Raw genomic sequence first — 12,959 nt, 5'->3', positions numbered from 1 at the left:
ATGCTGAGAAAAAAAAATTTAAAAGATACTCATGCGCTATGGTGCATTCAGCCATGCTGTAACTAGGCTGGATCCCTGACACTTCATGTGAAATCCTAGCTAGATGAAAACTGTAGCACAACCTTATCCTGGCAAAATCATGCAAACTCACATAGGACAATATTAGCGTCACTGAAATAGGCAGGGCTCAATAGCCTGGCTAACAAGGGGAGGACCAGAGGACACTGCAGAATACCTGACTGAAAAAGGAAAAACAGGGTCCAGAAAAAAGGTTTGCCTTCAGTCATTTCTATTTATTAACTATGAAAAAAATTAAGGAACACTGAGGGATTCCCAAATATTCTAACTGTATTTGGCAAACATCAACTAGAGCTAAAAGTTAATGTTAGTGGTTAAGCAAGACAATGGTTACCACACATGGAACTTAAAACACACCACCTTTATAAAATATTGATTTTACATGGTAAAAATCAGTAAATCTTCATGAAAAAAAATACATCCTGGAGTGGCTGTTTCCCCATCATCATTACTAGTTGTTCCATGCCACTTATCTTGTGCAATATTGAAAGCCGCAGAGCACTCTGCTGTCTTAGAAAAGTTGAAGGCCACTTTTTATTTTATGGAAGTCATTCTGGGTCCATAACAATCCTCCTGTCACAGGAACATTCAATTCTGCAGAGCTGTGAGAAGACGAGAAATAAAGCACATAAGCAGTGAGCTGGTTTAGAAGCTCACATCACCAAAGTAATGTTGATAGCACCTTAAACTTAACAAGTTTTATTTTGAAAACAAAATGTCATTTCTCATTTTTAGCTCTCGACACTTAGCTGCTGCAATGTCCTTAGTTTTTCATCAGTTCACATTCAAGAGAGGCAGCAGTCCTGAGGTGCCAGAAGTACCAAAGCACAAACCAAAGGAAATGTTACCAGTTACCAACAATTGTGAGGGAGACATGACTTCAGAAATAACCACACAAGAATTTTCATCTGAACCTTCATCTGTCCTTTGCAGCTAGGAATACAAGCTCATCAGGTGAAATGCTAACACAGCAAGTAGTCAATATGAGAACAGTCTGTCAGAAGCTACAGATGTTACAAAGCCTATACACTCTGCACACAGAAACTAGCCATTTCTATGACTTTACAAAGAAGTCACAGAAACTAGTGCTTTCAGAGACTTTAAAGGAAGTTGTTGTTTGGTGATAGACACAGCATGCCAAATAATTTCTAATTTTAGAAGGTGGTTCACTCAAACAGGTGTAAAATCCCTTTTCATAGCAGAAGTTACCCAGTTAGGGCTGAGTCCCAGGAGGTCCCCCAAACAGTGACCTGTTTACATGACAGCTCGCTAACACAGCATACAAAGCAACAAGTAAAATTATTTTACAGAGTGTTCCTAGACATAAGGCACTGTCAAACACAAGGCTCAAAGAACAGTTTGAGAATGTAAGTAAACCCTTCCCTACCCCAAGTTTTACCATGTGAAGGAACTTATATCACTACCATATTGTTAAGTAGGTCAGATAAGGGTTTGTTTTATCATTTTTATTCATTTTATGAGAATGGTGAAGGTGAAAGCTAAATTTTATCAATAAAAGAAATCCTTAAAGGATCCACTTGAAACCTGGTATCTGACATTGTGAAGGAGAAACAGGGAAAATGTGTTTGTCTTGTACATGTTTTTCACTTTCTCTATTCCTTATGCCCAAGGAAAGCTCATACACTCCTAGCTATAACCTAGCATCCTCCAGGATAAGAATATATTCCCTGCCTACTCACTGTCTTTACCCTTCAGCACATATTAACCACCCCTCTCACCTACCTGCTTATGCATCTCATCCTTAGGACAACAAAATCCAGTCATTATCCATGACCATGATGAATCCCATTTTTGAAATGTCTGTGCAACCACTTGATGCAATCCCTAAAGCAATTGCACATCAGCAACTCCACCCTCAGAAAACTCTCCAAGTGGTCATTATTTGCCAAGTTTGCCCCTCCTGTCAGGTAAAATTGACACTGGGAATAAACAAAAAGCACATATGCTTATTACAAAAACCAAAACGACTGCCTGAGGATGACAGCAGCTATTCAAAGTTTCAGAGGTTGCCACAGCAACACTAAACACAAACTTTGACAACACAGATACAGAGCATACACCAGAAAACCCACCAAAGAACAGAGTCTTTTGGGATCAGGGAGGAAGGAACCCCAAGCTTTTCCAAAGTATCCAAGCATCACAGGAACTTATGTCTCATGTTAAAACAAAACAAAAAACCTCTGAAGACAGAAAATAATTTCTGCAAACAAGATTGAGATGTTTGGAAAGTTTTATTTATACAGCAACTTCAAGCTACACACCAAAAAACTCAATGCCTTTTCCAGGTGTTCAGTACAGGAATAACCGGCTATATAGCAGAGGCTGTTATTCAGAGCTCCTGAGAGACAGATAATTTCTCCTTTAAGGTCAAAACACCTCTTAGACGCTCCCTGTTCAGATGAGACGCTGCCAGAGGCCTTGCAGACAAAGCCAACACAGAAACATCACAGCTATCACACCCAGTGTAATGACGCAAGAGTCTTTCTCTGACTGTTGGAAACTATCCTGAATTCAGCCTGCTAATGGGATAATTTTTCCTCCCTTGTGATGTATACTCCTCATCATTCATGACTTCACAGACCTGCTGTCATTCCCAGGACAGGGATTCAGGGGACAGACACTGACATCATTCTCTGTCTTAACTGTACTGCAAGAAGGTTGCCAAGAACAAGCTCATCATAGCAGATCAACCACTTTTCAGGAGGGAAGAAACTGGAGTATCACCAAGCAGAATAACAGCACTTTATCACTTGGGATTCAAGGGAGAAAGGGCCGTTTCCATAATAAGTGCTACTTTTTCCCCCAGCCACTTGCTTGCCACTAGTTTCTTCCAATAGTGTATCTGCAAAGACAGCTAAATACGTGACAATGGAGTACAGCCTCAAAATTCACTGGTTTTGGCTGGATTCATCTTTTTTGAACTATTTTGCTTCTCTGAGATCCAGGCTATTCTGTTTTGGAAACAGCATGCTCATCTTTGGGAAGATCTGATGGCAAACCACAGAAACTGTGTGTAAAGGGTTCCACAAGAGCGTTCCACAAATGTCCAAAAGTTCCACAAACTGTGTGATAAGTGGCAGGCAGAAAACTATGAGCAGAGAAAGAACAAAAAATTACTTATCCAGCATCCTTGTGGGGGAAAACTTCGTGGATAGCTAGGCTGTTGCTTTCAGCATAGGGAAGGCACATTCTCCAATTTTCTGAACATCCAGAAACAACAACAAAAGCAGAAAAAGAAGTGAAACACAGGAAAAGAGATGGGCTCTTGATTGTCTCTCAAGATTGAGCTCATCTTTAAAAGGGGAGGGAGGTTGTCAACTAAAACATATTTTTCCTGGTATGTAATCAAGTTTTGCTACAGATTCATAGGAACTATTTAGTAAGAAGCACAGACCTCAAACAAGGCAGGCAGAATTCTGGCAGATTTTAAACAACATAGATTAAACACATCATAAGATCACCAAGCACTCCATTCTCATCTGTGGACCTGGTGAATTAGGGCTGCAGCAAGAGGTTCTGCTTCTGTAACATGACCTGTCCAAAGCGCTTTTTCCAAATTAATGTCAAACTCCATGCTCTGGAAACCCATTCTGCAGTTCATTACCTTCATTTGCTTTAAGTCTGTGGAGCCAGAGAGAAAGACAAAGACAGCCACAGCTTTTAGAAAGGGCGTGTCCCATTGCCTATACTGCAGATGCTTTTTGCAAGCATCTTATGGATATTTTCAAAGTAAAGTGTCAAATTTTCACAATCTCTCATACCATACTGTGGTATCCCTACAGTCAGCCTGGCAGAACAGCTCTCTGCAGATAGAGAAGTTGGAGGGCAGTATCAAAGAAGCAGCAAACAGCAAACACCCCTTCTGGAATAGCCCACACAAACCCCTTTTGAAGGGGAAGCAGAAAACCCATGTAGCTGCAAGACTGTGGACAAAAGTTTCTACATAGAAGAATACATGAGAAGTAGGCAAGAAGATCTGCTCCCCTCTGCCTCTGGGCAAGTCAGACAACCTTCCTGATGCCACATGGCCTTTGGCAAACAGAGAAGCTGCCATGCAAGGGAAATAAGAAGAACGAACAAGCTGCTGTTGTAACACTCCTGATGAAATGTGGATTGTTTCCAGGCACAGCTACAGGAGTAAATCAGGTTCCGCTCCTTTTTATTTCTGTTAACAACAGGTTTTCCTCATGTTTCTTTCTAAGGTTTTTTACTTGGCCTCCTGCCAGGCTGTGATCTGAGTGGCAGAAACTGTCTGCCCCTCTCACCCACACAAAAGAGATGCAGAAACATGTGTTACTTTTGGCCTGGTATGTGCTTTTTCATTTTCTACATGGGTATTTTCTAGTAATACAAGCTGCATGACACATTACACTGTTCAAAAAATAGCCAACTGGAAGCAGCACATGAGGAGAAAAAGAAAACCACCTCCCTGGCTGAATATAGACGAAGCTGTTGCAGTCACTCCTCTCTGTATCTCTGCATCTTAGCCCATATGGAAAACAATTATTGGGTGCAGAGGGAAAAGCAACACCTGCTGGCTTTTTTCAGAGTCTGCACAATGAAGCACTGAAATCTATGTGTCTGGCTTGCAACTTTTTAGTCTGCAATCAGTATACAGTCAGTCCTTACCATGACTAAATGCAGTCCAGGCATCTTCCTCCAAATGAACCTTGTGCTACTGATAAAGGAAGGAAACATTAAACCGGTCAATTAGCTTGATCTAGACCATTGCAGAATTTGATCTGCCAACATGAGAGACAAACTTTTCTTTGACATATTATTTGCTGCTTGTGACCTGCATGCTGAAATGGTTTACTGGCAGGCCTAGAAAGAACTCTCAGTCACAGAGGCGAAAGGACAGCATAATACTTGCTAACCTATGAGAACTCCACAATTTAATGAAAATAAAATCTATTTAAAGACTCCCCCCTGCAGTCAATCACAGATCAAAAGATCTTCAATTCTGAAGCCAGTAAAGAAATGATCATCCTTTCAAAAATGGGGGGGGGGGGGGGGGGGGGGGGGAGACGCGCGAAAAGACATATCTGTTTCTTTTTCAGGGTATAAGACTCCAAATACTGTTAGGTGAACAGAAGCTGCACAAAAAAAAAATCAAATCCACAACATAAACACTCCCACATTTGCTCTCTAAGTAGCCAGAACTAGGTGCTTCAGAAGACACCACAAAACCAAACAGAAACAATAAAATACTTGTACTACAAAGTTGCTTTTTCCCAGTCGCAGGCTCTTTGTGGTTAACTTATATGTCCTCAGATATACTACTCCTGAAAAACAAGTACTAACTAGATTCCACTGGATAGTCTTACTGTTCCTATAAACACCTCAAATTAGTTTTTGTTTTGGACAAAAGTGGTTACATGTGGAGGCTTCTTTTCAATTAGTTTTTAGGTTACTACTAAAACTACTTCAGCCGTTTATTGCTATTATCAGTTTTCATTGAGGAAGTGGGAAGAGAAACGAGCAGAGATATTTTCATAAAATCACTGAGGTTGGAAGAAACCTCTGAAGATTGTCTAGTCCAATCCCCCTGCTCAGGTCATCTGGAACAGGCTGGCCAGGCCCACGTCCAGCTGGGTTTTGAATGTCTCCAAGGATGAAGACTTCACAATCTTTCTGGGCAATTTATTCTTGTATTAACTACCTTTAAAATTCAGAGTGACCCAAACAATTTGCCAGCAGCTATGCCTAGCATGCCCTTTTTCTAAAGGATAAGAAATGTCACCTTTGTGTGCTTTTTCCTGCTCTTTGACAACTCTGCTTTCTGTAATTGAAATTTGTCCCAGGCCTTTCTACAACTGCACTGAGACTGAATTTCTGGAAGACAAACCCAGTATGCTACATCAGGTCGCTGCATACTCCTGATGCCATTACATTATTTTTACTGTTTTTTAAAAAAAATCTTTAAATAAACAAATTGAGGTTGTTCTTTCCTTCCACAGAAAGGTTTCTGTGAAGTTGTCCTCTGTGACTACCATTAGTAGTGATCTTGAATAGTTTAAGGTAAGCGAGAGCCATTCCATGCCAATAAGCAGGATAAATTGTGTCCAATGCTGCATCACAGTGCATTTATTCACACTGATTTGCATCACTCAATTGCCTGGTTTTAAGGGAAGGCGGCGGCGGGGGGGGGAATACAGGAATCACATGCAGCAACATTTAGGATACTGTTTCTAACTGAAATGCATTCATTAGGTGTCTTCAGCTAAATGCCCCTTCTTCCGTTTCAACAAAATAGTTCTCGATAGTACTGGGAAACCACAAGGCAAACGATATCAGGCAGTTGGGTATCAGAAAGTATCTACCATAAGAAGCAAGCAAAGTATGCCACGCCATTGGAATGTGTGCAGATAACCAAATTCAACTGCAAACACAGTCATAAAATACACCGGACTAAGGAAGAACAGATAAACTGGTCAGCCTAATCCCCTTTGCAACAGACAAGTAATTTCTAGAATTCTATCTTCCACTTTACCTTGAAGCTGCCGCCATATTCCCTTGCTATTTCTTGGATTCCAGGTCTCTCCTTCCGTCATTTCCTAATAAACCCAGGAACCTCTCTCTCCTCTCAGGAAAGGGCAAAGCCTTCCCCAAAGAAAAAAAAAAAAAAAACCAGCTTCACACTAATTGCTTCCATTCAAGGAAGGGCCCAACAGCTCTGTTCTGGTAGCACAACTCAGCTTTTACAGTGCATCACAACACTACTCACTTGAAAAGACCATATTAAATCTGTAACAGTACAGAACAGTGTAGGCAAAACATTGCTGTGGGCTCAAATGAATGTGGATGTCAGAGAATGTTTTGAGCCTAATCTCAGTTTGTTTGCTAGTTTAGGGATTGTCCTGGTTTCAGCTGGGATAGAGTTAACTGTCTTCCTAGTAGCTGGTACAGTGCTATGTTTTGAGTTCAGTATGCAAAGAATGTTGATAACACTGCTGTTTTCAGTTGTTGCTCAGTAGTGTTTAGACTATAGTCAAGGATTTTTCAGCTTCTCATGCCCAGCCAGGGCGCAAGAAGTTGGCACAGGACACAACCAGGGCACCTGACCCAAACTGGCTAATGGTGTATTCCATACCATGGGATGTCCCATCTAATATAGGAACTGGGAAGTGGGGGCGGGGAATCGCCGCTCAGGGACTGGCTGGGTGTCAGTCGGCGGGTGGTGAGCAATTGCCCTGCGCATCGTTTGTACATTCCAATCCTTTTATTACTACTGTTGTCAGTTTATTAGTGTTATCATTAATATTATTAGTTTCTTCTTTTCTGTTCTATTAAACCGTTCTTATCTCAACCCAGGAGTTTTACTTCTTTTTCCCGATTTTCTCCCCCATCCCACTGGATGGGGGGGGAGTGAGCGAGCGGCTGCGTGGTGCTTAGTTGCTGACTCGGGTTAAACCACGACAGGGACCGAGCTTAATGTCGAAAACAAAACCTCACTTGACCCAAGACAACCCACGGTAGATAGAGCTGAGGTAGGATACACACCAGCAGAAGTGGTAAAGAGGAATGAACCTTTTTACTCACCAACTCAATCCTATTTTTCTAGTATAAAAATCACCTAGACTGCCATGCTAATTCTTCACAGCATCAATGAGTTTCTCTACTCCGGCAAAGGGTGCCTCTTTATTTCCAGCATTCAAAAGCAGGCTAGAGCCAGCTTCCTGCTCTACTGGTGCAACCATACTTTTCTTGAAATGAGCACAGGTTCTAGGTCTTTCAGATTCTGTTGTAACTACTCCAGCCCACTCTCCATCCCCACATCTCTGGCAATAAGAGAACAGAGGTTTGTCATGAGAAATGGTTTGTCGTCATCTCTCCCTGCTCCTGTTCATGCATAAATACAGTATGAGGAAACATGCCTCCAGCCATCAAACCATGCCCCCTTCCCACAGGTTTGCTTCTTCTCCAATATCAAAAGCAGTTAACAACAATAAATTAAAATTGATCCACCTTCTGGATTTGCCAGTGGGTTTTGACTCATCTTTTTCCTGTCTTTTAGGCAAGAAAAACTCTTTAAACTGGTACAGTCTTGTATAGTCATGACACCACTGGTGCCTTAAGGCACTTCAGTACCTTTGTGCCACTAACACACGCAGCGTAGAAGGCGAAGAGGTATGAACAGGAAGAGTAGTATGACTTGAAGCAAAGCCTCAGGTTCTTTTGAGGCACCTGCTGGACAACAAGGTCTTGTAACTTACACGAGAATCATGTAAGAGCAATTATAAATCTTGTCACTGACATTATTTAAAATGAGGTCTCTTCAAAGATGACAACAGCAAATTCTGATTAAAGCAAGTTTCAAGACAATTTACAAATTCCTAGAAGCAATTAATTATATACCTCTATGGCGATTTCACCATTGACTATATGCTGAAATTGTTTCATACTAAAATATGAAGAAAAGGCATGCAGCAATCTATGCAGAAGACTATTTTCAAGACAATATGAATAAAGCAGCCTACAGTGAGAAGAAATTGGTAAGTGTGACCTTTGCTATTTTAAGTTTTCAAGGTACTACTTTTCCAGCATACTTCTGCTATGCTTGTCTTAGCTGCCACCACATTCCACTCAAGAAGCAGCTGAACTTTGCAGTTAGCAAGATGATTCTTTATGCACCTGCTTTGTAAATTGCTTTGGTTTTCTCTGCAGTAAGAGTTCAAGAAGTACAAGTAATTCTATGCTACACAGAACAGGCAACAGACTGTGCAGGTCTGCAATGCAGCAGTTAGCGGGGACTCATTCTGCTTCTGTAACATAATCATGAGGCACTGCACTGCAGCATAAATCAGCTCTTAGCGATCTCTTCAGGAAGTCAGCTACATCGTGTACATCACTTTCCCTCTTTTATTTCCATGGTATACGAAGAGAACAGAATACCATAGGTAAAAAGTCAATGATACCCTCAACCTTAACTGCAAGATATTTACTGATGGCTCAGGCTTCCCCTCCCTTTTTTAAAACAAGGTTGCTAAACCATCTTGTGTAATTGGTTTCACTGATGGCTAGTTCCATGGCAACATCAGTATAAGCCTCTCTGCAAAGTGCCACCATAGAAATTACACCCTTGCCCCCAGGACAGGCATTGCAGAAAAGGTCTAATTCTCTCCAGGGCAATCTACTACTTTGAACTATAAAATGAAACAGCAGCTTCCTCCTAACCATAAAAGTAGGAACAATCAATCTACACCAACTACGCTGTCATGAATTCCATAATGTCACCACACGTTTTTTCATATCCTTGCGAGCACCAAATAACTAAGCATTATCTACAAGAAAAGCATCAAAAAACCTGGAAAAAACATATCCTTCCAGCTGTCCACTTGCAGATACCAAGAGGATTGTTTTGGCACATGTGAGCAAGAATTTATAATGCAAATTAGGTTTGTCTCTTCCAGGAACAGAGGAGCTGTGTGCCTTGGCAAACATTTTTGTCCTGGTTACCAGCAGCTTATTCTCCAAGTCAAGGTAGGGGCCACAGCCAAGTGTGTACGCAAGTACGATGGCGCTGATTCCTAAAGATGACCCACATTATTCCAAGGTTCTTGCCTCTGCTAAGTATCTTTAGCAAAATTTCCCATTACAGTTACACAAGCATGGTACAGAGCAGAAATTCCTTCCTGAAATATACTTCAGCTAAGCCTTGAGCCCAAGAACCTCTTGGCAATCTTCAACTGGCTGACAGACAGTTTTTTCTATCCTATAGTAACATATTTGCTCTTCCGTGTACAGACAGGTTGACCTAGCATTTCCCCATAGCCATATCTATGTCTTGCTGCTTCTTTTCATATACCCAGAAGCATGGACCACTTATTTCTAATTTTTTTTTGCAAGCCATGGAATCATAAGCAAGTCCTAGAAAGTAAAACCTAGAGAACATTACCTAAAGTATGGATAAGTAATGACTCACTTGTGGAAAACCATTGAACAGTGCATTGCAAAGAACAGCTTACAAATAAAGAAAATGGTTAATTTGTAACTATGAGAATCAATTTCAGTATCTAATTAGCAATATAAATATTTTTCTCATTTTGTTTTAAAACTAGAGTGACTCTATAGCTATGCATTTTTTTTAAACCTGCATGTTGCAGGTTGTTTATGACCAAGTATAAATCTGACCTTCCAATGCTTTTTACAGCATGGAGGGGAGAAAAATACCCCTGAAAAGTTTGTTATGAAAAAGAGGCCTTTTAAAAAAACAGCCACACGTATCTCCTATACTATTAACATTCAGGGAGAAGGGAGGATGAACGTATCCTAGAAGATCTTCCAGAGGGTGCATCATGCTGTTAGGGTCCAGATTTAGCTGCACATCAGTTCCAGTATGCAAAAGTGTTTGCATTAGCTCAGATCAAAGGTCTGAGTTCCCTGCCTCCAACTACATTCAAAAGCAGATGCATAAGTAAGCACACAAGCACAGAAGAACAGTGTTTCCAATTACCCTCACACCTGCCAGCAGTTTGTGGATCAGAAACTTGTTGAGCCAAATGCTCAGCCTCATGTTTAGATGCACTTGTTGACATGTGGGTGTTTGTTTTGTGTTCGGGGTTTTTCCTTAAGATCCTTTAAAGATGTGTCTTTGCAGACTACTCAAGCAAGAATCTCAAAGCACCTTCACAGACATCCTAACTCCCAGAACCACAGTTCCAGCTTCCACATTAATGACACTGTGATGCTTTGCTCTTGAAGCATGATAAGGAAAGCAAGTTTTGGAAAACTAGAAATCTTACCCACTTTGGACATTTAATGGATCTGCAAAAATCCTAACAAGTTTTACCTCCCAAAACTCTTTACTACCACCCTTATATGCCCTCCAAATCCAAAGAATTAGATCACATTTATTCTGATGTCACAAGAGGTGATGTTAAGTCAGGGACAGACTGGAAGCTTTACCAAGTCAACACTTAATCATAACACTCAACTACTGCTTGCCAGCGCTGTAAAACTGCCAAGACTTGAACTGCTTCACACGATTCACTGCAACAACTAAGCATCACAAAAGCAGCTTCAAGTGTCAAGTTTGCTAAGGAGAAAGGAACATAACACTGAAGGTGCAGCAGGACCAGGTGCACCCAGTGGTTGCTTGCTTCATGGTTCTGCTTTCTAGTTGTTAGGAACTGTGATGGAACACTAAACACAGAGGACTTTTTCTTGTTGGAACATAGCCAAATTACATTGGAAATACTATGTGGAAAACATCTCCAGGTCAGCTGCCAGCATCCACAGCTGAGCCTTTCTTATGAAGGGCTAGCAAGCAAAACTTCTAACAGTAGTAGGAAGAAGGATTTAGTGGGGATTAAATGAAAGCAGACAAAACCAAAGTAAAAGCAATGAGAACACAGTTAACTACCTTGCTGATGACCAAGCAGTAGAAACTGCAAGGTATTTTGCTAGCTGCAGGAGCAGCTAGCAGTATACTGATGTCACAGACTTCTGAGGAATTTGGGGTATAGGAGAATGCTGTCATGGTGATAAATCTCAATTCTTCACCTTCCCTGTGAGAGTATAGGAGCATATTGCCACTGTTGGCACTTGTATTCAACAAAACAAACAACTACCTGCTCACTCTCATGACCACAGATGGTGGAAGCTGCAGCAGAATGACCACTGGTAAGGGAAGGGAAAAGGAGGCAAAGCAACTGGGGCTGGGAGACCAACAAAAGAACCACCAGATCATCACTCTAACCGCCTGCAACTAGAGGATTAGAGGTAAAAGAAACGGACGCAGATTACCAAAGATCCTAAATCACTCCTGTTACGATATAATGTGTGGAATAAAAGTGGCAAGGATAAAATATTGGTAAGCATATCAGCTGCAAAATTCCGGCAGCACCATAGCAATAGCTTCTGCTTGCTGTTTTCTCTCCAAAAATACTCACATTTCTCAGGAATCCAGAAATAGAAAAGCCTGGTGGCTTTTTTCCTCTTCGGGGGGTCTTCTGCACTGCCCCTCCTGCTATCAAGTGTAGCCTATTAGATAAGAGGAATTTGGCAAGGATGGAGTTTGTATAATCTCATCTTGGCTCCCTTTCCCACAGAAGGCTGGACCAGATGATCTTTTGAGGTCCTTTCCAGCCTGGGTTATTCTATGATATCACGTTATTTGGAATGGAGCAGAGATGCACATGAGATGACTTATATTTCATGGTAATTCCACCAAAATTTTCTGTTCTTAATTCTATTCTAAATTTTATTTAACAGAGATGTTTCCACACTCAAGAGTAAAGCTGTAACTAATCACACTTCAATACTAGCACTCACTTTAACTCCTGCTGACACTAGCAAAGATCTTGTTGATGTCCAAAGCAAAATGGCAAAAAAACATTTATTAGTAATTTTAGCAAATTTTTATTAAAAAACTTGAGTAATACGTGCTGTGGATTTTCAGACAGCAGACTTTCATATGGCCAAGTTCTATCTCCTTTAACATCCACATCAATGGTATGATATAAAGTTTGTATCTAGAGGAATTCCTTTGCTTGTAGAGCAGAACCTGGAATCACTAGGTGATTTTTAATTCCTGTTACTCTAAAAAACACTCCAAGAAATATACTGGGATTATAGAACACCTGAAGCCTACAACACACAAGTCAGAAAGGGCACATGCTAAAGCTGGTTTCAAGTAGCAGCTTACAAACAAGCCAGAACAGTGAATCACACTACTCCACGTACGCTTCATTACAGCCTTCATAATGATGACTACAGCTACCGTGTGTAGAAAAATCAAGCGAGCCAATGAGGATCAGATTAAGAAACCCCTATCCATCTCGTCAGAGCCTGCTGGCTAGATGCCAAATGGTACTGGTTACTGCAGCTAATTAGAATTCTGCTGCAGAATTCTTATT

At 41.0% G+C, this 12,959-nt stretch overlaps 1 protein-coding gene across 2 annotated transcripts in view; it reads right to left on the bottom strand.

Annotated features, from left to right (window-relative positions):
- Positions 1–267: 267 nt before the first annotated feature.
- Positions 268–12,959, bottom strand: part of LAS1L (LAS1 like ribosome biogenesis factor) — a 38,213-nt gene continuing 25,521 nt past the window's right edge. The window contains exon 13 of one of the 2 annotated variants that reach the window (XM_069811670.1): positions 268–680. In XM_069811670.1, coding sequence (XP_069667771.1) covers positions 590–680 — 91 coding nt within the window. In that variant the 3' untranslated portion in view covers positions 268–589. Of the gene's footprint in view, positions 681–2,311; positions 3,721–12,959 lie in introns of those variants that run through there. The other variant, XM_069811672.1, reaches the window with a different exon arrangement.

This window comes from Haliaeetus albicilla, chromosome 23 (assembly GCF_947461875.1).
Source record: "Haliaeetus albicilla chromosome 23, bHalAlb1.1, whole genome shotgun sequence".
NCBI lineage: Eukaryota > Metazoa > Chordata > Aves > Accipitriformes > Accipitridae > Haliaeetus > Haliaeetus albicilla.
The sequence above is the reverse complement of the archived record's forward strand: the minus strand, read 5'-3'. Positions and strand labels throughout refer to the sequence as shown.